The sequence below is a fragment of the Saccopteryx bilineata genome, chromosome 2, assembly GCF_036850765.1.
Source record: "Saccopteryx bilineata isolate mSacBil1 chromosome 2, mSacBil1_pri_phased_curated, whole genome shotgun sequence".
In the NCBI taxonomy this organism is placed as follows: domain Eukaryota; kingdom Metazoa; phylum Chordata; class Mammalia; order Chiroptera; family Emballonuridae; genus Saccopteryx; species Saccopteryx bilineata.
Genome location: NC_089491.1, coordinates 168,451,875 through 168,478,709, shown reverse-complemented (window position 1 = coordinate 168,478,709; position 26,835 = coordinate 168,451,875). Strand labels below are relative to the sequence as shown.

Genomic DNA, 26,835 nt, shown 5'->3' with positions numbered 1-26,835 from the left:
TATTTATATTTTTGTCTCTTCTTTTTAACATTACTGGCTTTTATAATGCATATATTGATAGTTATATATGTAAATAATAGTCATGTATATGTAAAACTAGGTGCTCAAAAATTTTAATTTTTAAATTTTATTTAGAAAATTGACTTTAAGAGTGACATTTATCAATAAGAATATATAGGTTTCAGATGAACATCTCTATAGCATTTGAACTGTTGATTATATCATATACCCATCACCCAAAGTCAGATAATTTTCCATCACCTTCTATTTGTCCCTCTTTATACCCTCTCCCCATCCCTCCCCCTCCCCATTCACTCAAGTCCCGTTCCCCTTCCCCCACACTCCTTCCCCCTTGGTAACCACTTCACTTTTCTTGTTGCCCATAAGTCTCAGTTTTATATCCCACCTATGTGTGAAATCAGATAGTTCTTAGCTTTTTCTGATTTACTTGTTTTACTCAGCATAATGTGCTCAAGGTCCATAATGTTGTAAATATTTCTAATAGGGCATGTGGTCAGATTGGCCTGGGGATGACCAACCTAAACTATAGCAGTTTGCCATCCTGCCTCCGGTCTAACTTCCCACCACTCTATTTTTCATCTATGCGTTAATATAAGTAAAGTGTTTAGAATAAACTAAGTACTATATTAATGTTAATTATTATTATCATAATTTTCATTCTAAACCCAAATTTAACTTTCTGCCACTTAAAGCCCCATTATCACACAATTGAATTTCTACTTAAAAGTCTTAAATAATTAAGTTGGTTCTCATGTGAAGATCCCAAGGTTAGCTCCCTGGCTCCTGGTCTGCTTTGTCAGTTCTGTGACCATAGGCTGACACTCTGGGCTCTGGCTGGTAGAGGATGATGATCACTGAGGTCTAACACCAGAACAAGGCATGTTCACTGTGCTTCCAGACTCGCCCTTGTTTCTTGTAACAGACATTTCCCTAAATCACACAACTGATCACTGCCGCTCCCTAGCATAAGCAAATTTACAGACTTTAGAATACCTGTAAAATAAAATCCACATTCCCTTAGAGAATGAGAATAAAATAGGATGTGTGGAGTTTTGCCTTCTACTATATTTGCTGAGAAAAAGGAAGGAGAAAACAGCAGAGCATAAGGTTTCAGAGTCCAATGTCGCAGATCGAAACCTGTCTTTATTATTTGAGATCATACTCTAACAAGTGTGATCTTGGGAAAATTGCTTCATGTCACCATGACTCAGTCTCTTTTCTGTAAAAGTGCACGATAATACCCACCTCAGAGGATTTGACGGTAACATGATGTTTGTGGGAAACAACAGGTTTTTAATAAATAACTGCACTTTTCATTTGTGATAGTCTGACACCTTTGGAAAGTCTTCCACAAATAGGATATTTAATACACTCTAGTTAGAGAAGAAGGCTTCGTGAAAGAAATGGCAACTAAGCTAAAAGCTGACATTAAATAGGAACGTTGCAGGCAGTGACAATAGGGTATGGTGTGGCGTGGCCGGACAGAGCTGGGAGGCAGAGATGAGCCTGGAGAGCTGGGACCAAGTGTGGGATGCAATAGCTTCTCTTCCTCCCTCATTTTTAAGCAAGAAAGAGAGAGAGGGACAGACAGACAGAAAGGGAGAGATGAGACCCATCAATTCATTGTTACGGCACCTTACTTGTTCATTGATTGCTTTTTCATATGTGCCTTGACCGGAGGGCTCCAGATGAGCCAGTGACCCCTTGCTCAAGCCAGCGACCTTGGCCTTCAAGTCAGAAACCTTTGAGCTCAAGCCAGCAACCATGGGCCATGTCTATGATCCCACACTCAAGCCAGCGACCCTGCACTCAAGTGGATGAGCTCACGCTCAAGCTGATGACCTTGGGTTTTCAAACCTGGGTTCTCAGCATCAGGCTGTCACTCTATCCACTGTGCTACTGCTTGGTCAGGCAGAATAGCTTCTCTTTTTAAGAGTTTCAACCACCGCTCAGTTGCAAACAACTTTATTCCCATAAGATAAAACATGCAAAGACCACTCCATACAGCACATTGAAAACTAAAGCAGCACCTTTATTTTATACATACAAATCGTATAAAATGTTTATTATGTAAGAGCTGTGTTTTGTTTACAATATATTATATTGCTTCAAACCAAAGCCAAAAGTTCATACATTATATTCCCTATTTTATTGTGTTTACAATATATTATATTGTTTAAATGCCACTACCATAGTGTTATTTCTTTTTTTTTTTTTAATAGTGAATTCTGGCATCATGGTAAGGTCCAAATATATTGTGTTGAGAGTTTAAAAATAAGGGCAATTAAAAAATATGACAAATGTCTAAATACATGATGAGAAGCTTTAAAATGCTGTAACTTCAGCACGATTAACTGCTTCATCGAAACCCTTGTGATTTATGCTCATTTGTACCCTTTACCTTTTCTGATGTTCCCTGAGCCCTTCGACACCATGAATGCATTGTGATTTTGGAAGTAACCTGCCAATTACACACTTTTCAGACAAAATTTTAACCTGATCAACTGCCATAATATAAAATCTGTCCCAAAGCACTGAAACAAGAAAATCTATACCATCTCGCTACAGAGGCACTTAGAAAACTTAAAAGGAAGAGTAAATATCAGCTCAGTGATTTATAATGAAGCTAATAAAATTCAGGCCAGTATTCTTAACTGTAATGAACATATTTGAACATTCAACACATGAAAGGTTAACAAAGGCTATGAACTTGGTGTAACTTAAAACGTTTCAGATGTCGGAGTTCACCAGATGTAATTGGATTCAGGTGGATCCTGCCGCTCCTCAGCCTTTTTAGGTGAAGGCGCAAGCTGCCTGAGCCGGGTGCCTGCTGGCCTTGGGGCATGCGTGAGGCTGGCTCCATACCCTGCAAAATTATTCACAGCTTAAAAGAAAAACTACAAAACCAGGCTCTTCAGATTCATCATTAACCATTCATATAAAATCCATTTTCCCTTTTCAACCCAGAATAAGAGACCACAACAACCACAAAAAGCTACCTGAAGGCAGAGAAACAGTTACAGGTTCAAAATCCGTTAAAAGAAACCCATTTTACTAACTCCATAAAATCCAGCTTCTACGGAATGACTGATTCACTATGAATTTTGGCCATGCACAAGCTCTTGATATAGTTTGGATGAATGTGACTAAATGGAAGAATATTCCTGTTACCACCCAAGGAACCATCTAAGGGCCAGTAAGGGTCTAGCACTAAGGTCTCGAATATAGAGATACTTTTGCAGAGGATTTGATCATTGATCCTTTTCACTGCATTGCAAAACTAGTATCAATTATATTGTTCAATATAACAACCTCCACTCTTCATAGAGACCATATGATCGGTGTGGCTATTGCACTTACACAAAATAGGAATTTTGTAAGAATTAAGGACTTCCATTGTGCGTATTAGAGAAAAGGTTATGATGTGAACGGACTCCTTGTCAATGGAGATTTGTGAGTTTATTCAAGATGGGCATCTATATCCAGCTCAGTTGCTGTTAAGTAGAGTGTAGCACAGACGTACACAATTTGAGACCTCCTTCCCTCCTACCTGTGATCTTCTGGAGGCTCTCAGAGCACAGACTCATTTGTACTGATTTCCTCAAACAGATCCAAGACAACAATCATACTGTAAAAATCTGCTTCCGGGCCTGGCCGGTTGGCTCAGTGGTAGAGCGTCGGCCTGGCGTGCGGAAGTCCCAGGTTCGATTCCCAGCCAGGGCACACAGGAGAGGTGCCCATCTGCTTCTCCACCCCTCCCCCTCTTCTTCCTCTCTGTCTCTCTCTTCCCCTCCCGCAGCCGAGGCTCCACTGGAGCAAAAGATGGCCTGGGCGCTGGGGATAGCTCCTTGTCCTCTGCCCCAGGCGCTAGAGTGGCTCTGGTCGCGACAGAGCGATGCCCCGGATGGGCAGAGCATCGCCCCCTGGTGGGCGTGCTGGGTGGATCCCGGTCGGGTCCATGTGGGAGTCTGTCTGACTGCCTCCCCGTTTCCAGCTTCAGAAAAATATATATATAAAAAAATCTGCTTCCATCTTCCTGTGCATTAGCATCCAGTTCAGCATTTCACTTGTTCCTTGTGGTTTTTAAATGCAACCATGTCATTAAATAACTACTGAGAACAGAATACATACTTTGTGCTTGAATGTGTTCCTTTGAATTGTTAATATGTAGGCTAGTAGTTCATGGGACAGCCAAAACATAAGCCAACATTGTGCTGGAGAAAATCCCTACCCTACTGCTTGCCCCGCCACCCATGAAGCCCAAATTTCCCTGCTGGTGAATGTGAGCCTAAGCAGAGGAGTCTGCCTCCAGTATTCTCCTCCCCACCGAGATGTCTGGGTGCCTGGGACCTCCCAACATGCCAACCACCGGGAATCTGTTCGTAGAAGAACTCCATGCCTTATAGCTTCCTTGTTACCTCCCTCTGGTCAAAATAAACCTCAATCTTCCAGCCTGATTCTCTTAGTGAATGTACACAATGCCTGGGTGGCATCTTCTGGAAAACACATTTGCATTTTAATCAAGCACCAGGGCATCTTCCCGACACACAATGCCTTAATCTGGAGGAGACACACTGACAACAGAGGTTTCAGCAGTGTGGTCTACAAGTGGGGATGCTATTTGGGGTTGGCAGACCTTTCAGAAGTGCTCATTTATGCTCCATAACTGTCCCTAACTTGCCTCCTCTTTGGGTGAGTGACCGGGAGTGTCAGCAAGAACAGTGCCCCTCATGCTATCCACCTCCCCCTACCCCCATCGCTCTCAGTGGTCACCAGGCTCCAGATATGAGCCCCAGAATATCTGTGGAATTGAATCCTGGGATGTATGGTCTGACCTCATCCCTAGGACTTCTGAAAAGGTTCTTGGATTTTGAGACAAGCCTCAAAGTTTGTATTCAGGTGAGGGTAAAACAAAAGCTTTGGTCTACAGTACTCTTTTCCAAATAGCTCTAGGAATGGTGAGTTTTCTGCAGGTCTTTTAGTCCAAAACAGGTTTCCTGGTACGTATGTCCTAACAGGGATGCCATTCAACCATTACCGCCTGGGTAAAGGAGCGATATTCCAGAGGAGCCACCATTGCTTGTTAAGCTGTGCCCACCTGAAGCCCATTTAATCTACCACTGAATCAATTCAGTGGGTGAAAAAGAATCAAATCAGTGCTTTAGTGTAGCCTAAACCAGAGACCAATGACCTTCAAATAAACAAACAAATAAATATGTATACCTAATATAAATGTATTATATATACATAAGAATAATATAATGTGAGCATTTTAAATATCCACAAAAATAAGAAATTTGAGATTGAGAAATATAAATGTAAATATTTATAGGTTACCCACATATTTATACTAATATAAATCAAGTAATATAAAGCGTGTTTTTTAAACTAATATTTTTATTCAGCACCTCAGCTGATCATTTCTACATTCACTGGGCTATATGTATCACCCTTTGCAGATTCTTGAACTAGATATAAACATCTGATGTGTAAATAATGTATTCAATTGTATCCATTATTTTGGAGACACAACATGATAGACCAGAGATTATCAACTGGTGTGCCACAAGAATTTTTAAAACATGCAATACCTGAGTATTTAGTTAGGGGCACTGACCTACTTTCCTTTAGATTGGCAAATTAAAAAAAAAAAAGACAATAACCAACATAACAATAGCTCTCTGGCGTGAGTGATTCAAAATTATACATGTTTTTTGTCAGCTTAGAAAAAAATATATTTCCTGGTGTGCTGCAGAATTTCAGTAATTAGTTTATGTGTGCCATGAGATGATAAAGGTTGAGAATGGCTGTGGTAGACACAGCTGAGACTTCTGTTATTGTAGGCGTTGTATGACAGAAGTCTTCCTTTCCTCAGGCAGTGTAGATAGGGCCCATGCTTAGGAGACTGAGTTCTGGCTGCCAGTTGTACTGAAACTGCATTGTTTCTTTGGTTCACCTGCTAATCGACTGTCCTCCCACTAGCACCTGTGCTCCTCGGGCACAGCCTTTTTTGTCTGTTCACAGGTGTGTCCCAGAGTCCAGATCCATGCTTAGCACAGACAAGACATCAATCAAAATGACATGGTTGCATTTAGCAAGTTTCATTTTGTGTATAAAACAGTCTAGTGGTTTATTATCTCGATAGCTAGTTCATTTTTTATAGCAAATTTGAAAAAAAAATGCAACATCATCATAACATCTCTCCCATACTTCATAGACCCGTTCTTTTCCTCTAAAGAACTCGTTTAAAACACACCATTCTAATACAATGTGAAGATTTTAAAGAGCAAAACTCATGTTTTATATGCTAGTTGAAAAATCTTGGGTAACAAAATCAGCGGCAAGTAGATACTACTTTCACCTTTGATTTACAATCTTCCCTTTACCTGTCATTTCTTTCATACTTAATAGACTGCATTATCCAATCAACCTGTTTTACTAAGTGAATCTAGAGAACACTTGTGGCGATATTTTACAGATGTGATATTTTATGATGATGCATTCTCTTTACACTCTAACGCTTGGACTCTGAAGTGTGGAGAGTTGTGGGCAGCAGAGGAAGCGCTGGGGAGAGGCGGAGAAGTTGCTTTTAATGGAAAGCAGGCTGAATTAGGAGTTGTCTTCTAGTCTTTGGAGCCAAGAAAGATATGTGAAAGAGGCTGTGCTCCCACTCACTTTTATTGCAGTGTCTTCCATGCCAGCCTTCCTGACACTGGCATTTGTTGGGCTCATGGCAGGTTCCGTGTGTCCCACAGCCAGGCTCGCAGACAGCTAGAATCAAAGGAGGTACAAAGAATGTTTCTTGAGATTTCATTTTTCAACAGAATCACACAGCTGTTTTCTTGAAGTTCTTTAGAATGTGTTAGTTTTGGCTTCGTCCCCTAATTGTCTTCCTTTCTAAGTCAATCTTCAGCTACAAGTTGGTTTGGGACTTACTAAAAAAGTCCTAAGAGTGCTCTTAAACTGCTGTTATTTCCCTATGTATAAGATGCTCCCATGTATAAGAAGCACCTTAATTTTGGGGCCTGAAATTTGAAAAAAAAATGTATTACATAAAGTTATTAAGTTCAAGTTTTATTTACCATAAAATTCATACAACTCATTACTGTCAAAACTCCCATTCAGCCTGACCAGGCAGTGGCGCAGTGGATAGAGTATCAGACTGGGATGCGGAGGACCCAGGTCTGGGATTCAAGACCCTGAGGTTGCCAGCTTGAGCACGGGCTCATCTGGTTTGAGCAAAGCTCACCAGCTTGGACCCAAGGTTGCTGGCTCAAGCAAGGGGTTACTCAGTCTGCTGTAGCCCCACGGTCAAGGCACATATGAGAAAGCAATCAATGAACAATTAAGGCAATGTTTCCCAACCTTTTTTGTGCCATGCCCCACCTTAACCTTTCTGAAATTTTTATGTCCCCCCTATGTAACATACATAATTTTTAACATTAAAAAATTGATTTGTTCACTTAATAAACATAAATGATAGGTTCTAGGAAGAAATCACTATGAAATTGTTAACAAAACACAGTAAGTAAAATTTCAAAACATATAATGAAAAACAGAAATTTAAATTCCAAATAATTTTAATACAGATTTTTCTATATTAATTTATTATTTTAATTTAGTGTGATCCTTGCACTTGATGTTTGCTGCACAGAGATTTTATATTAGGTTCCAATTTGGTTAGCTTTAGTCTCAAGTCTCCATGTTGTGTTATATCCAGCCGATTTCTTTTTTTTACCAGTAAATCATTTACAGCACTAAATCCACATTCAGCTAAAAATGAAGATGGAAACAGTAGCAATAGTTTTCTTGCACATTTGGTTGAATTTGGGTATTTGATTTCTGTTTCCTCACAAAGCCATGCCATCACTCCTTTGATATTAAATAAAGCTTTAACTGACTCATCATTTTGCAATTCTGCGAGTTCTTCTTGATACTGCATATTTGATATATCAGACAAATCCACTAACATTGGCTGCATCATCCATGTTGGGAAATCAATTTGTTTTAAATAAGAAAATCTTTCTTTTAAATCAGCCGATAGAATATTCAAATGATTGACAATAACAAGTAAAGTGGTATCAGTTACTTCACATTTTTGGAGCCAATGAAACTGTTTAAAGTTTTTGTTGTTAATATGTTTCTGACAGAACTCAATATTGGTAATGAAACCAAATATCTTTGCTTTTGCATCGACAAGAGTTTTATTTGTTCCTTGAAGTTGCTTATTTAATATATTTAGTTTTTCAAAGATATCCGCTAAATAACTCACAGATGCTTTACCATCTATTGTTAACAGATACTTTATTTCAGGTTTGTTGCTTAAAAAATCACTAAGAGTATCAAACAGTTCCATAAATCTTTTCAAACGGTTTCCTTTAGATAGCCATCTTACTTCAGTATGAAGTAAAAGTCTCACATGGTCTTCATTTTGTTCTTCACAAAATAGTTTGAAAAGATGCTCACATTTGGCACTAGCTTTAATAGCATTAACACACTTTATTACTGTATGTAATACTTCATTCAGAACAGGCGAGATGTTTTTAGCTACCAAGTTTTCCCTATGAATAACACAATGCACAAGAATCATTTCTGGATTCGCATCTTTCATCAATTTTAAGCAGCCATTTTTCTTGCCCATCATATTGAGAGCACCATCTACAGCACAAGATGTTATATTTTTCATTGGTATATCATTGACATCTAAGTAGTTTTTTAGCTTATTATAGATATCTTTGGAGGTAGTGGTGCTTTCTAATCTTTTACAGAACAACATTTCTTCAGCAAAATGTCCTTTATCAATATATCTTATGTAAGTTATCAATACTGCCTCACTGTCTCTCAAAGTTGATTCATCCATTTGCGAGGAGAATTTTCTTGTTTTCAGCTTTTCAATAAGTTGTTTTTCAATATCCTCACTCATTTTGTCTATTCTTCTGCTAACAGAATTGTTACTGAGTGGCATAGCTTTTACATCTTTGTCATCTTTTTCAAGAACCGTTTTAAGAAATGCTGATATTGACGGTTTTATTAAATTCTCTCCTATAGTGTGATTTTCTCCAGTTTTAGCGATGAATAAAGAAATTTGATAACTAGCCTCAAGAACACGATTATTAGTTGAAGTATGAGCAGTAAATAGACTTTAATGTTCTTTTTTCAAAATTTTTCTTTAAAGTTTTAAAGTAACAAATCTAAATTAATATGAGCACTATGTTTTGCCTTCAAATGTGCCTCAAGACGACCTCGTTTCATTGATTCGTTGGTCAAGTATTGCTGGCCTAAAAGACAAAAAGGAATCCGCTCATCATGAACAGCGGGTATGAACCCAAATTTTAAATATTCCTCCGAATATTGACGAGTTTTTTTCTTGCTTGCACCACTCATTTTACTATGGGCTATAATAAAAATAAGATCAATTAAAAACTAATATTAAAATATGTGTTAAAATATATTCAATGTGACATAGAGTAAACATATACTAAAAATTCATGTTTATTTAAATGTATATAACACATTTACTACACTACCACTGCAAATCAAAAGGTATCTATATTTTTTCCACTTGACAAAATTTTCTGGAAAGTTATGCTTCTAAAATTAAAATTGTCATGCATGCACTATTATAGCCCCAATAATATTTATAAAATATTAGTGCTTTCTAGCCCCAATGCAAGAAGTACTTAATAAAGAGTTTAATATTGATAAAAATAAAATCAAATACTTACCAATTATATCTATACAATATATATGTATATTTATTAAATCAACGAGCTTTTACAACAGTTTTGACTGACACTTATTTCAAATTAACACCAACTGAATGATGTGAAACACTACAGAAGTTGCGATGGTCCAATTAGGTGAGAATAACTGCGTTGTTTAGCGAGTTTTTAAAACGTCCGTGGTTCCCCGCAGCAGACGGCATGCTCCGTGGTGAACCCAGGACGAAGTTTACTTGACGATGCCAATCACCCAGTTGATATTTTAGTCTCGTTAATCGAAATTATACTTAATAATTATTTACCGTAATTATTTAAGAATTGCATTTTTTGTTAAATTTGGCACCGATATCTAGCATTGCATTTAAATGGCCCGGGGCGAAAGAGTTAAAGTCGTGTTGAGTTCATTTTCAAATTGCCCCCCTTAACTATCGAATTGCCCCCCTGTGGGGCGTGGGCCCCACGTTGGGAAACACCGAATTAAGGCGTCGTAACAAAAAACTAATGATGGATGCTTCTCATCTTTCTCTCCAAAAAAACCCAAAAAACTCCCATCCATTAGCTTGTCTTCATCTGTGTCTGATGAAGAATCACTGTCTTCATATATTGCCTTGTCTTCAGTTACATCTATGGCATTTGAAATGCCACAACTACTGTGTAAGACACAACCAGTTATTAGACCTCAAATTTTTTGAAAAAAAAAAGGTGTGTCTTATACCTTGATGCATCTCATTCATAAAAGACAATCATCAGGACTTTGAAACTGCTGCGCAATGGAAGTTTATTTCCCTTAAGAAAGCCCCTAAGGGTTAAAAGGTTCAGCTGAGTGTATGACTGTCTAACTTTCTATACATGTGTGGATTTCCTACCGAATAAGTGTGTTTCCTACAGAAAGGAAACATATAAGTCAGTGAAGCAAGGTTAGTTGTGATGCCTAGGTAACACACAGTAGGCACAGAAGTTACGTAGTATGAGACTATGGCTACTTTCATCGTTCCATGCCCAGACTGACTGTACGGGTTACTTACGCTTTGAACAGAGGTCTCCTTGGTAACCTTTGGAGCACTTACATTTGCTTTTACCAATGCATTTACCTCCATTTCGACAAGGTTGCGGGCATTTACCTGAAATAGAGAAGAATGCAAATAAGTGAGGGACTCAGTGCTGTGTTCAAAGGTAATTACATTTTTCAAAGAAATTGCAAGGTTTGGGGAGGATAAGCTATTTGGCAGTTATTTCCACTTTTTTCAGATCTTATCTGGCTTTGATTCTGTTTGAATTTCATTTTTGGAACAAACAGGCTAGTACTTTTACTTATAGTTTTTAATATATACCTTCTACAATAAATGTGTTGCCCAAATGCTATATTTACAGTACGTTTCTATGAACAGAATCATATTTTAACTGATTCCTAAGCACTTCTAACTTAAGATATACTAAAAGCTAAGTTAAGATGACCCTGTCAATGATCTCTCTGAGTCCTGGCTTTTGAATGTCACTTTTTCTGAAAGCAGGCTGACACCTGTACCTGATACCATCAGTCTGAGCCGGGGATTCTCCAGAAAGCAGGGCTTGCGTGCAGATAGTTTATTTGGGGAAGTGATCCTAGGGAACAGGAATAGGGGGATGGGAAGAGGGAAAAAAGGAAGAAGGAAAGCCGACACAAGTATGTTTGTGGGTGGGTCAGCACTATGGCCCTCAGGTTCTATCCTGCTGCATCCTTCTGTCCTTCCAAGGAGCTCAAGTTCTCTGGAAGAAGGGAGGGGCAGCATTTTCTCATCAGTACCCTTCTCCCACTGGTCAAGGGTCGCCTCATGGAATAACTTCCTTGCACTTCCATTGGGCAAGTGTGTGAGTACGGGCAGTACATTTTCGGACTCAGAGGAGTCTCTGAGTGGAATGCAGGAGCAATGTGGTACAGTCAGGTTATACCTGTGTAAAACAAGTGGCTGTAGCAGCAACTGGAGTGAAAGGCTGGCTGAGGAGGATGTCAGGCGGGGCACAAAAGGTGCCTAAAATACCATATGTATGTATTTTCTAGTGATAGATACATGTATTCCAAACTGCCCTCTTCATGTTCCGCTTTATCTGTCAGACCTCACCCTTACTGGACTATCGCCCCTGAGACAGGAATTCCAAAAAGCTGACAAGCCTCCCCAAGGAGGGCTCCGGACATACCAGGACTTTTGATTCAACACCCACATCCTCGAAGCCCCCCAAGAAGGAGCATTCCAGACATACCAGGACTTTTGCCTCAGTATCCCCTCAGGCTCTCCCAAACACTATATAACTTGCCCCAGTCTGTAACCTGCGCTCTTCTCCCCCGGGAGAAGTGCCCGGCGGGGTTCCTTTCTTCCTTTCAATAAAGCCTGTTACTCTGGTCTTTCGGACTCCCGTGGATTCCAACATTTGTTGCCAAAACCCGGGACAAGGTACTAACTGCCTGGACGATCCCTCTTTGCTGTTCAAACTTACAACCAGGGAAGCAATGGGCAGTGGCAGCTTGTCCCGGGCTTATTCCGATTTTGTTTGGACGTGTAATTGTAGGTTGATTGGCCGGCAGTCTAACCCTGTCCTGAACCCCTGCTGGACCAGAAAGGTAAGGAGTTTCTCCCTCCCCTTCCCCAGTTGGCCTCCAAATTTCACTCCAAAACACCCCTTCCTGGTCAGACGGTTTTGTCTTCGGACCCTATATCTACGGGTGGTCTGCCTCTAGTCCTTTATGGACTTCTACGAAAGTCTAGGCGTGCCTAGCCCGGCCACTCTCCTACGTCCTGGGATCTCAGCCTTGGGGTGACGACCTCTTGTCTGAGACTCTCTCTATGGAGATTTTCTCCTCTCAGAACTGTGACTGGAGGCAGGGACACCCCTCCTCTCACTAGTCTCCTCTACTGTGGGCTCCTCCCAGTCCAAACCATCCAGCCAGGCTTCCCTCAAAATATGAGCTCTTCCCAATCTCAGGCCTCAGAGACTACTCCTCTACTTCTTCGGGACTACTCCTTCGGGACTCCTCTACTCTCTGAGGTTCACAGTTTGGGAGGTTTCTACTCCGAGCGACTAGTTTCTACAGACTTCCTTAAAAGTCTAGGCACCTAGCCAGGTTGCTTTCTAATACCATTACAATATCCTAAGAGATCTTGAGAATTTCTGCCACCGGACGGGGAGAACATCAGAGATTCCTTACGTGCGGGCTTTTCATCTCCCTTCTCTCCTGTCCTTAATTTCTGTGCCTTCTGTTCTACACATAGGTCGTTTTTGGCCAAAGAAACCTCACCTAAAACCTCCGCTCTTAATCTTTCCTTCTCTGCGGACTCCCAACTCTCTCTTTCTCCTCCCCTGCTGGCCAGGGGCCCCTCCCTGCTCCACTGTGCTCTTAAATCCCTCCCCCTTATTAGAAGCTGTGGCTCTGGCTGCAGTGTGTCTCTTCTCTGACCCCCCCTCCCTCCTTACAAACTGACTGTGCCTCTTTCCTCCTTGCCCTCTCCCTTCTGCTCAGAGCTCTAAATCTTTTTTAACTTCTCTGACTACATGGCACTTTAATCTCCTCCTCCTCTTCTTGCAGATTCTGATCCTCCTTCTTTTTCCACTCACTTCAGGTCCAGCTGCTCACACTGTCCATCGTCTGCTTTCTCTCTTCCTCCCCTCTATGCTGGCAACTCCCTGCCATCTCGAAAAACTTAAAAAAACAGAATTGTATATTAAGTTATGTGAGTAAGTAATCCATCTTGTTTCTTTGTCAGAAAATATCTCTAGTATAATTTTGATTGAAACAAGTAAAGTGCGCTCATTTAAATTCCTTAATTCATAATGTGTATCTGAAGTCTTTGTTTACTGTGTAACTGTGTCTGTTTCTAAGGCCTTAAACAAGTAATTACCCACCTCATAAAATGAGGCTTACTCATCCCCATGGACTCTCCCTGCAATACCCCCATCCTTCTTGTTCAAAAACCTTCAGGGGCTTATCACCTCGTACAAGACATACGCCTAATCAATGAGGTAATAGTTCCCCTCCATCCAGTAGTCCCTAATCTCTACAAGTTACTGTCACATATTCCCTCAAACACCACTCACTTCAGGGTCCTAGACCTCAAGAATGCCTTCTTTACCATTCCTCTACACCCTGACTCTTACTTTCTGTTTGCATTCACCTGGACTGACCTGGACACTAATGCAGCCCAGCAATTTACCTGGATTGTCTTACCCCAGGGGATCAAAAACAGCCCACACCTGTTTGGGTAGGCACTAGCTCAGGATTTAACAGCATGCAATCTCAGAACTAGTACTCTCTTACAATATGTAAATAACCTACTCCTCTGCAGCCACTCCCTGCCTGCCTCAAGGAGACCCACCTCCACCCTTCTTAACTTCCTCACCATGAATGGATATCGTGTCTTCTCTGCTAAGGCTCAACTTCATTCCCAGTCCATAGTCTATCTAGGCATTGCCTTAACCCCCACCACCTGAAGTCTCACCTAGATTGAACTCAGACCCTCTGCAGTCTCCAACCACCTACCACACAAATCAAATCCTTTCTCTCCTCAGTCTAATAGGCTTCTTTAAACACTGGATTTCCAATTTGGCTCTCTTAGTCAAGCCCCTCAGTGAGATCTTCTGAGCATGGCTTTTAAGGTCTATAATGGCCAAGGAAGTAACAAAAAAGGCAAATAAGGCCCAAAAGAGGTCAGGAAATACCAGCTTTTGGCTCCAGTGCCCTAAAGGGCTTCATAGGATTCTATCAGAGCCCTACTTCAAGAGTGGAAGGAAAGGTCATTGAACTGAATAGATCTTTGCTGTGGAAAGAGGGACATGAGAAGGTAAGCTGCTCCCTTGCTCCATGGAGGGAGGGTTCAGTCTCTTCTAGCCCTGCTCCAGCTACCTGTGACCTGACCTTGCCCAGCATGCTGGGAATTGCCACTGAAGGCCCAAGGACATCGTTCAGGAGACTAAGGTATTTCTTCCAAATAGCAGATAAACTAATCTCATTTCTTGTAAACACAAGGGCCATCTACTATGCCTTGCTTGAATATTTGAATATTTGAGTTTTATTTATTCCTCGAAGATCTCTACTGTGGGTATTGACAGTTTGATTTTGTTGCTTTATTTAATGTATAGTATCTCCTTTATTCTCTTGTCTCAATGCCCCATGCCTATTGTGGGCTGGGACCTGCTGCTAATTCCAGCTAACTAAACTCTAACTGCAAAGTGTAGAAATGTAACCACCCTTTCCCTAAGTACTTGCAGGGTTACTCAGCAAACTGTCCAAGAGGCGCTTCCAGCATCACATCACCCAAGGACTGACTTTCACATGGACAGGTCCACACACTGTGATCCTGACAACTCCCACTGCTGGAGCTCAGAAACAGAGAAACAAAACCGACTCCTTGTCCTTCTATTCTCTATTCACCTCTCAGCCTGCCTCACCCAATCAGGGGTTTTCTACTCATATGGGAACAACACCTAGATACTCCTTACTAATTGGACAGAAACCTGTACCCTAATCTATCTCACCCAAAATATCAACCTAATCCCAGCCCATAAGCCTCTTTCAATTCCTAGTACACTACCCTGATGGACCAAACGAGCTATACAGGTAATTTCTCTTCTTGTTGCTTTAGGAAGCCTAGCGAATTTGTATACAAACTGGGTGTCTTGACTATTGCCTTTCATTTGTCCACTCACTTTCCTATTTATTTTTCTAACTTTTGGACCCTGCCTCTTATGTTTGTTCACTAGTTTCTTACAGAACCACATGCAGACCTTTGCCAATCAGAAAATTGGAAAAATCTACCTAACCCTACACACCAACCCTGAAACCTGCCCTCGCGAAACAGTTAAATCTGAAACCCTATATCAGCAAACCTCCTAAATCCTATCTTTCAACCTCTACAGGTTCCCTAACCCTAAAGCTCTCCCATATCCCTGAAGAACTAGGAGAATGAATAGCATTCACCTCTTAATGCTTCTCAGTCTTTTTACCCTTCTCATAGTAAGGGGACAAGATCGCTGAGCCTTCTTGGCGGAAGAAGAGCCTTCAGGCCTGATCTGTGGTGGTGCAGTGGATAAAGCGTCGACCTGGAAATGCTAACATCGCTGGTTCGAAACCCTGGACTTGCCTGGTCAAGGCACATGTGGGAGTTGATACTTCCAGCTCCTCCTCCCCTTCTCTCTCTCTCTCTCTCTCTCTCTATCTCTCTGTCTCTCCCTCTCCTCTCTAAAATGAATAAAAAAAATTAAAAAAAGAGCCTACAAATGGACACGAAACATTTCTTTTAGCTCAAGCTAACTGCTCTCTCCAGGGCTGCCAGGAAAGAATACCTCTAACTTTACCATGGAAGAACTTTCACCCTCTTACAGCAATACAACCCTCCTTATCTCTGCATTCCTAATCTCCAAATACTTGCTGCCTTCTTTATCAAGTTCCTACAGGCCCAGATGACAGAAATCTCTAGGATTACCTACAATCAAATGCTCCTACACTCCTATTCCCCAATATCCCAATGAGAACTTCACGAGGGAAATATCAAATAGGTAGGGATGACAGCAGGAAGAAGCTGCCCCTCAGCCCGAGAAGTTCCCTCCTGAATGTTCTCCAAACCCTCTTCCTTTTAAACCACACATATTCAGTCCTTCTAAAAACTTACACCAACAGGTTCCCTGTCTCTAAAAATCTCCATATGTCCTCCCATTCGAGAGGAACCAGACCAGCACGTCTCATGAGGCTCATCCAGGAGACCATGTATCACCATGTCACCCTGTCCAATCGGCACTTGCAGCAAGCAACTAATAATTATTATCTCGCCAAATTTTTTTACTTCCTCATTCAAGTTTTTGAGGACATCGCCTGGTTCAGACCTCACAGCCTGGAAATAGATGACCTCCTTAACTGGATGAGGAACTTGGCTTGGCAAGGTTCTTTTCTTGAGTTCTCTCCAGAAGAAGCAATAATTTTCCAATTTTTCCTCCCCTTTCTCCTCTTCACCCCTTAACATATATTATAAAATTAATAATTGCCTTTCTTTTATATGTAACCACAGAGTTGAGAAATGATAGATATGTGTATTCCAAACTGCCCTCTTCATGTTCTGCTTATCTGTCAGACCTCACCCTTACTGGACTATCGCCCCTGAGACAGAGGAATTCCAAAAAGCTGACAAGCTGCCCCAAGGAGGGGCTCCGGACATACCAGGACTTTTGATTCAACACCCACATGCTCGAAGCCCCCCAAGAAGGAGCATTCCAGACATACCAGGACTTTTGCCTCAGTATCCCCTAAGGCTCTCTCAAACACTATATAATTCGCCCCTAGTCTGTAACTGGTGCTCTTCTCCCCTGAGAAGTGCCCGGCAGGGTTCCTTTCTTCCTTTCAATAAAGCCTGTTACTCTGGTCTTTCGGACTCCCATGGATTCCAACATCTAGAATGTCTCAGATCCTAATAATACATCATTCTTCCTTTTATCTACATGCCGACATCTTTGAATCACAGGATTTTAGAGCTGAAATAGGGCCTTACATGTAAAAACTATATAATTATTTTCTTCTTACTCCAGAAGCTACTTCTTCTCCTTCTGCAATCTAGAATTTGCCATCCTAACGCTGACTTTTTTGAAGAAGTAGAAGAGAAAGGTTTGTCCATCCAGAGTTAAATCCACATCTTGTAACTGGCTCAATGATGTTGCAAAGGGAGCAAACAGCCATTAGATCTGGGTAGTGGAGAAATTGGGATGTGTTTTGCTGTTCTTTTTCTTTTCCACTTTAGCAGAATATCATTACAAAAGCCTCACTACATAAGGAGAGGAAACGAAATCTTTATCCTAAAACAACCCACCTTTCATTCCCTAAGCTCTTCTTTTTATGGTCAAATGAAGCTTTGAAAGAAGTGAATTACTATTATATTTTACTGGCAAGCACTATGCTTGATGACCATGAAGTGAATTCCATTATGAAAATAATTTTGCTAAAACACACTTTTCTTTTTACTTATCCAAAAGGATTTTCTTCATATATAAACCACATGAAGCAGCATTTTGTCATGGTAGAGACAATAAAGAGTTAATATCAAGATGCTGGTCTCTCAGAAACCCAGAATGCCATTAGACCTCTAGGTTTTTCTGATGCATGGGGTATTCCAGAAACAGAAACAACCTTAGTTATATTAAAACAACATTAATAACATAATACCCCCTTTTTGTTTACTATTAAAAATCCAAAAGTGTCTAGGTGGATTTGACACAAAGAATAGTGTTTACTATTTGGTCAAGATCCTAACTCTTATCTAAAGAAAAGGAGTACCTACCTACCTCTGAATTTCTATTTGCATTAAAAAAAAGAAAAGCTGGCCCTGGCTGGTTGGCTCAGCGGTAGAGCGTTGGCCTGGCGTGCGGGGGACCCGGGTTCCATTCCCGGCCAGGGCACATAGGAGAAGCACCCATTTGCTTCTCCCCCCCCCTCCCCCCTCCTTCCTCTCTGTCTCTCTCTTCCCCTCCCGCAGCCAAGGCTCCATTGGAGCAAGGATGGCCCAGGCGCTGGGGATGGCTCCTTGGCCTCTGCTCCAGGGGCTAGAGTGGCTCTGGTCGCGGCAGAGCGACCCCCGGAGGGGCAGAGCATCGCCCCCTGGTGGGCAGAGCGTCGCCCCTGGTGGGCATGCCGGGTGGATCCCGGTCGGGTGCATGCGGGAGTCTGTCTGACTGTCTCTCCCCGTTTCCAGCTTCAGAGAAATAAAAAAAAAAAAAAAAGAAAAAAAAAAAAAAAGAAAAGCTGACTCTATCAAATGCACAAAATTGGATCATTTCACAGTATTCTGCAATGCACTGAGGTTTTTCAAGGAAGCACGATGTGGGACAAATTACATGGCAGAAAAGATAAACTACTGAGTGTGAAATACTTGGTGAGCCCAAATTTCCATATGTTCTATGAGGAGTGAATTTGGTAACCAGGGACAATGCAGAGAATGATTTTGGTGAAGAGAACTTTCTCACTAACTCCTTGGGCCTTTCTGTTTTCTTGGCAAGAAGCAAGTGAGTACCCCTAGGTTCATTGCAGCCAGGAAGGAGGACCTTCTCTCCTGCTTATCACACAACAGAAATGTGATGGCAGGCAACTGTTAGAAATGTGAATGTTGGAAATGTGTGTTGTGTTATCACACAACAGAAATGTGGCTACAGGCAACCGCATTCTTAGATCAAATATCATGAAGCCAAAAGCTTATGAAGGGTTGATTGTTTCAAAGTTCAGAGTCTTCTAAGTATCTTAAGTATCTTTTAATATTGACTTCTTTTTCGTGAAAATATTTTGCAAACAAACTATCCATTAGACAGTGGAAAATTGAGTCAATGAGAGAGATTACCTCAAAGAATCCAAGGATTGCTGGAAGACAAACTTGACTAAGTTTAAAGAGTTAGCATTTTTACTTTAACTGGTGGGTGAGTTCAGTGAGAATAAAGAGATAAGGTATTGACAAAATAAAGACATTGAATTTCCTCCACCCACTGTACTGTAACCAAGGACAATGCAGAGAATGATTTTGGTGAAGAGAACTTTCTTTTTATTGTGGGATAACTTAAACTTGCTAATCTGCTTCACATAGAAAAAAAATTTTAAAGGTTTACAATAAGTACCAACAACCATCATCTCTGGGTTTTAGGATTATGTGAGATTTGGAAGGGTTTCATTTAATATTCTAAATTTTCTATGAAGAATTTTAATAATAAGAACCCATTAAGTTATTTTAAGAACCCAGTTATCATATAGTAGAAATAACTTGTGTGGTATTTTTAATTGAAAGTTCATTAAAAATTTTTATAAAATCTATAAACCTTAAATAACAATAAAAGTATATTATATCCAGATACCTCTAATCATAGTCTTATTTGTTAATCTACAAGTGCATCTTATAATCAAGTTAGAATGAAGTCTGAGAAGATATTGATCCTAATACAGGCCAGAAAAAATGAAAATAGAAATATCAAAATATGTATTTTTCATAAAAAAAGACAATAAATAACAAGTGTTGGCAAGGATGTGGAGGAAAATGGAACCCTGAACATTACTAATGGGAATGTAAAATGGTACAGCCTCTTTGGAAAATAGTTTCAAAAAATAAACAGTGTTAACATATGGTCTGACAATTCTACTCCTACGTATGTTCCTAAGAGACCTGAAAACATGTTCACGCAAAAACTTATACACAAATATTCATAGCAGCATTATTCATAATAGCCCCAAAGTGGAAACAATCAAATGTCCATCAATTGTTGACTGAATAAACAAAGTGTGGTTGGCATATCCATTCAATAGAATATTACTCAGCAATTAAAGGGAAGCAATAATATGTGCTACAATAGGGATGAACATTGAAAACATCATGCTAAGTGAAAGAAGTCAGACACAAATGGCCATATGTTATATGCTCCTGGTTTTTTTTTTTCTCCATAACCAATAGATATTTTATTTTATTTTATTTTATTTTTTTATAATTTTATTTTTTTAATGGGGTGACATCAATAAATCAGGATACATATATTCAAAGACAACAAGTCCAGGTTATCTTGTCGTTCAATTATGTTGCATACCCACCACCCAAAGTCAGATTGTCCTCCGTCACCCTCTATCTTGTTCTCTCTGTGCCCCTCCCCCTCCCCCTTTCCCTCCCCCATTCCCCCCTCCCCCCCGTAACCACCACACTCTTATCAATGTCTCTTAGTTTCACTATTATGTCCCACCTACGTATGGAATAATACAGTTCCTCTTTTTTTCTGATTTACTTATTTCGCTTCGTATCATGTTATCAAGATCCCACCATTTTGCTGTAAATGTTCCGATGTCATCATTTCTTATGGCTGAGTAGTATTCCATAGTGTATATGTGCCACATCTTCTTTATCCAGTCATCTATTGATGGGCTTTTTGGTTGTTTCCATGTCCTGGCCACTGTGAACAATGCTGCAATAAACATGGGGCTGCATGTGTCTTTACGTATCAATGTTTCTGAGTTTTGGGGATATATACCCAGTAGAGGAATTGCTGGGTCATAAGGTAGTTCTATTTTCAGTTTTTTGAGGAACCACCATACTTTCTTCCATAATGGTTGTACTACTTTACAGTCCCACCAACAGTGGATGAGGGTTCCTTTTTCTCCACAGCCTCTCCAACATTTGCTATTACCTGACTTGCTAATAACAGCTAATCGAACAGGTGTGAGGTGGTATCTCATTGCCGTTTTGATTTGATATGCTCCTGTTTATATGAACAGGAATAGGGAAATCTAGAGACAGAATAGAAAAATCTAAAGACAGAGGAAGTAGGCTAGTGGTTTCCAGCATCTTGAGGAGAGGGCAATGAAGCAAGACTCCTATTAGTACAGGGTTTCTTGTGGGGATGATGACATGTTCAGGTTTTAGATAGAAGTGCTACATGATTTTGACCATACTGAATAGTATACTTTAGAATGGTAAATTTTATGGTATGTGAATTATATCTCAATTTAAAAATAAAAATACATTTAAAAAAAGCATTATATAGCCCAAGGAACTGTTTCAGCCGTGGTCTAGCCATGAAAGACTATCCCAGAATTCAAAGAATTATAAGAGATTGTAAAGCAGTTATTACAGTTAGAAGTTATTTCTTTTGTGTATTTTTAAAATTTCTCCTTTACTTCTGGTGTGTCTTATAAAAGCACTGGTTGTCACTTAAAAAAAATACATAATTCAACTTTTTGTCTCTATTACACCGGAAGTACTTTTTTACTCAAGACCCATTCCCTTCTCTTTCTGGTAACATGGTTCCTGTAAAAACAAACAAAACCCCCAAAAATTCCCTAAAAGACTTTGTGTATAACTTGTGATAGGGATAATCAGGAGTTTTCAAAGGCCTACATCTTTGGTGCAGTTAGAGACAAAAGGAAACAGAAATAGAAAACATGGTCCTTGCCAATGGAAAGGTCATAAACCCAAGGGCATGAAAGGGCACACTTTCACGAAGAGAAATGAGCCTGTAAACAAAGATCCATAAACATGAACCAACTAACTATGCAAAGTCTGAGAGTAAATTCAGTGAGAAAATTGAGGGAAATGAGTTCACCAATATCTTTATCAGGGCTGGGGAGCTAAACCACATCCTGACAATTAATTACATGTTCTATGGAAACTTCAGAGGTATTTCATTTGAACTCTATAAAAAATGGTTACTTCATCTAGCCCTCATTAAAGTACAAAAACCCACAAATAAATTAGAGGTTGAAAGTTAAAATAGGAAGTCAGTATTATTCAGTTTTGAACCTACTACAACTTCAGAAACTCTGACTGTACCAAACCCAGTGGTGTTTTACATATATAGTCCAGCTGGGAATGCAAACGCCATGTCCCAGAACCTCCGGGAAGGCAGGGACACAGCGCCCTCCGCTGACGTGCTCATGTTGCTTTTGTGCCTTCCTTGGCAGAGCTGAGATGTTAATCTATCTGCCTTCTGGATCGTAAAGCAAACTAGACTGGGGTTGGCTCATTTCTGAGTTTCTAGACTACTTTAGTGACTTGCTGAGGGTATTACACAGGTGGTAGGTAGAAAAGTCAGGACAAACAGTTTGATATTCTGATTCCCAAAACAATGATACCACATCCCTCCTGTAAATATTTATTTTTGTATTGGAGCATGACAAATATAGTGTGTCTGTAAAGTCATGGTGCACTTTTGACCGGTCACAGGAAAGCAACAAAAGACGATAGAAATGTGAAATCTGCACCAAATAAAAGGAAAACTCTCCCAGTTTCATACCTATTCAGTGCAGTTCGATGTGGGCTCATGCACAGATTTTTTAGGGCTTCTTAGATAGCTATCCCATATAGCCTCTACAGACTCATCACTGACTGATGGCCTACCAGAACGGGGTTTGTCCACTAAACTGCCGGTTTCCTTCAACTGCTTATCCCACCGAGTAATGTTATTCCTATGTGGTGGCACTTCGTTATAAACGCGCCGATATTCACGTTGCACTTTGGTCACAGATTCGAATTTAGCAAGCCACAGAACACACTGAACTTTCCTCTGTACCGTCCACATCTCGACTGGCCATGGGCTGCTCCGCTGTATACACGGTGTTATGTCATCATCTGTGCATGCACACATGCTGTCACATCATCCTACAGAAACTGGGAGGGTTTTCCTTTTATTTGGTGCAGATTTCACATTTCTATCATCTTTTGTTGCTTTCCTGTGACCAGTCAAAAGTGTACCATGACTTTACAGACACACTGTATATAGTGAAGGCATAACATGCCCCAAATTTATAGCTCAACTATTTCTTTTTTTTTTTTTTTTTAAAGATAAATGAGTTGTTTTTTTTTAATTTTTTTTTTTTTTAGATTTTATTTATTCATTATAGAGAGGAGAGAGAGAGAGAGAGAGAGAGAGAAGGGGGAGGAGCAGGAAGCATCAAGCCCAGGGTTTCGAACCGGCAACCTCAGTGTTTCCAGGTTGACGCTTTATCCACTGCGCCACCACAGGTCAGGCTCAACTATTTCTTTTTACATAAATAAAACACTCAGGCGATACTTCATTAATTGAGATATAGAGCATTTTTGGCAGCCCAAATAAAGTTTCCTTGTGCCCTCAACCATTAATCTGGTTTCTACCATCATCCATTAGTTTTGCCTGGTCCTGAACTTCATAAAAATGGGATGATGCAGTACACACTTCTTTGTGTGTCCAGCTTTTACTTAACATTATTTCTGTGATATTGATTCATGTTGTATGTGATATGAATTTGCTCTTCATGGCTGTGCACCCTTTTCTGCTTTTTCTTGAGTCTATCCTTTTCTCTTAGATGGGTTACTTGGCTCAGTCTAGTTTAGGAAATGTGGCAGTGAGAGCAGGGAAAAAAAAAACAAAACCATGCATGTAGGTAGGTGACACATTTCAGCTGTCCCAAAGCTCTGGTTTACCTTTCTAGACTGAAACTATGGGCTCTGCACAATGAGAAGGGGACACAATCACCAATAAGAACAACACAATATGCTGAATAATCCACACCCAGTCATAACTGAATCAGAGAGCATTTGCTCTGAGCCATCTGAGCTGAACTATGTTACTCTTTACCTACCTTTAGCTAAATGAATGGGGGCGGAGTCTAGTGAAAGGAAACCACTGGCCTGAGACCTTAGACAAGCAATTCATTGTCTCTGAGCTTCAGATTGCTCATTGATTAAATGAAAGAGCTCAATGGAGTTTCTAAGGTCTCTAAAAATCAAAGAGAATGCAGAAGTTCAATACTCACTTATTTCACACTGTTCTCCCTCTAGTCCTGGAGGGCAAATACACTTTCCAGGGTAGAAACAGGTCCCTCCATTAAAGCAGGTAGCTGAGCAGTTTGCTGTTCGAATGAATAACACTAGACAGGTTAAATCTTAAAAAAAACCAAACTGCACTTACAGTTAAATGATACTTTGGAGTTATCTGCTACTTGCCTGTTTACTTATGTAGTAAAACAAGCCACTTTATAGGAATTGGAACCAATTTCTTGACTATTTACAGACTCCCAACAACATAACAGGATACCATACATGTTATAGAGTACCCACCCCAAGGGGTTACATCTTTGTGAAAAGAGGCACAGTGTATAAAAAAGTGATCTTTTCTATTCTCTTATAAACATCTATAACCTTAAAAGGAGATAATTATAATCCCCCAATTGATTTTTAGAAATTTCTATATTAAAACAAATAAAAGCTATATGGATACAATAGACATTTTGCATAATTTTTAAAGATAAAACATAGTCCTTCAAAGAAATTTGTTTTGGACTACATCTTTAGCTCTCCCCCCTCCCTAACCCAATTCATGTCACCCTCCTCTGCAGTTCTGGGGTCACTTAGTGGACTCTTCATCAATCTTCTCACTTATATTCTTGAGCCAGATTTGCCTTAAAAGCTGTTTGCAGTAATGAAAGGGGAAAGACAACGGCTAAAGGGAAGGAATGTCCTACTTCCACATAATGCTCTATGGAACCCTCTCTTTAAAATAAAGGAAGAGGAAAATGGAGAAAACTTTCAAAGAGAAGACTTTCAAAGTTGAAATAGATAAAAAGTGAGAAAAATCCTAAGTATTAGGATCTGACAAAGGAGGAAGCAACTTTTTTTTTTCCCAAATAAGAACAGAGATTCACCTTATAGAATAGGGACTTTTTAAAAAAATTGACTTTTATGATGTTTGGAAGAAGGGATAATTGCATTCAGGAAAAGACAGCCTGTCGACCCTTGTGAGACCTCACAGACAGGGAAGTGGCAGCAGCATGGGCCAGAGGGATGAAGAACCTGGGTATATTATTGTGGAGATCCAACTAACTGTATTACCCAGGTAAAAACCAGACTGTGTGTGGTTCACCCTACACCTTCTCTCTTGGTGTCAACTTCTGGAATTTGACAGCTCACTAGCATCTAAAATAGAAGAAGGATAGAAATGGAGATAGGGGAAGAGCAAATATCTAAAAATAGACAAGTTGGATCATTCTGTAAAAGTGATTAAAATATGTGCTTGGATTCTTAGCAAGTCCAGTTATATGGGCTTTTTTTTCTTGTCCATAGGAAACAGGCCCAAGTTGGCTATAGACAAACAAAAACTAAAGCCAGCTTCCAGTTCGAAAATTAGAAAGGAATCCAAAAGTTGTAAGTATGTGCTTTCTCTGTGGAAAAGAAATCCAACTAGAATGGTCTATAAATATCATGCTTCTTAAATGAGAAAGTTTTTCTGTTTAAAATCCTTAGCTTAAAACAATGATGTAGTCATTTTGGCAAAATCAAGCCTCCTAGCATAAGTGCTGGGGGTGGGGGAGCAGCAGCATCTGGGTATAGGGTTTAGGAGAACCAGCTCTTTGAGTTTCCTCTCTGCTACCTGGTGCGAGTGTTGTTAGGGCTGACAGTCGTGTTTGTGAGCCTGTGCTGTCTCCCCACTTATCCTTGTTTCTCCTGGGGACGATAAGATGTGAAAACATCAGTGTCCACCTGGCTGCAGCCCTCTGGGCACTATCCTTATTAATGTGTGGAATGCAATGAACCTAGGAGCTCATTTGAAAGTTCTAGAATATGACAAAGCTGGTGTTATAGAATTTGGCCACACTCTTAGCATTTGCATAATATTTTGCCTTCCTGACCGAGCTCCTCTATATTTCTGTCGTGTGATGGTTCTTGACCAGAAAAATAAGCCACAGAAACTAAGTTATTTTCACAAGCACTGAGGGTACGCTAGGCCAATGCTTAACTAGTCAGTTCCTGAAGTTTGTGATTGATGTCCCAAGAGCCAATGAAAATTAATCCTTAATGTTTCTTTAAATATGTAGTGCTAAGGTTTAGCTCCATGACAGTAATTAAACCATTTTTCAGAAGCTCTATGCTCCCTCCTGAACAATATAAGCATTTTTTTTGTTGAGGTAGTAAAAGAATTGTTTTTTAATGTTCCCAGATCTCCAGTGAGACCAAATGAAATTTCAACAGACTTTCTAAATGGATTTTTGTTTTTGTATTTTTTTTGTATTTTTCTGAATCTGGAAACGGGGAGAGACAGTCAGACAGACTCCCCCATGCACCCGACTGGGATCCACCCGGCACACCCACCAGGGGGCGATGCTCTGCCCCTCTGGGGCGTTGCTCTGTTGCGACCAGAGCCACTCCAGAGCCTGAGGCAGAGGCCACAGAGCCATCCCCAGCGTCCGGGCCACCTTTGCTCCAATGGAGCCTCGGCTGCGGGAGGGGAAGAGAGACAGAGAGGAAGGAGAGGGGGAGGGGTGGAGAAGCAGATGGGCGCTTCTCCTGTGTGCCCTGGCCGGGAATCGAACCCAGGACTTCTGCACGCCAGGCCAACGCTCTACCACTGAGCCAGCCGGCCAGGGCCTCTAAATGGATTTTTAAAATTATTGGAATCCAACAAAGAAGAAAAGGTAAAATATTCATCTAAAAGGTAAAATATTACCAAATGTAAAATGTACGGGAATACTGATAGAGATTTTATTTTCCTTCAATAACAATTATGTAGTCTTTGTGAAACCATAACGAAAGAAAAACAATGCATTTGACATTCCACTGTGCAAATTACATCAATAACAGCCATATCTATG

The 26,835-nt window shown here is 40.3% G+C and overlaps 1 protein-coding gene across 1 annotated transcript in view; it reads right to left on the bottom strand.

Moving 5' to 3' along the window:
* Positions 1-2,038: 2,038 nt before the first annotated feature.
* WIF1 (WNT inhibitory factor 1) overlaps positions 2,039-26,835 on the bottom strand; it is a 109,662-nt gene continuing 84,865 nt past the window's right edge. The window contains exons 7-10 of the mRNA XM_066258372.1: positions 24,004-24,099; positions 10,769-10,864; positions 6,697-6,792; positions 2,039-2,887 (exon numbers count right to left, since the gene is read on the bottom strand). Coding sequence (XP_066114469.1) covers positions 2,766-2,887; positions 6,697-6,792; positions 10,769-10,864; positions 24,004-24,099 — 410 coding nt within the window. The 3' untranslated portion in view covers positions 2,039-2,765. The remainder of the gene's footprint in view (positions 2,888-6,696; positions 6,793-10,768; positions 10,865-24,003; positions 24,100-26,835) is intronic.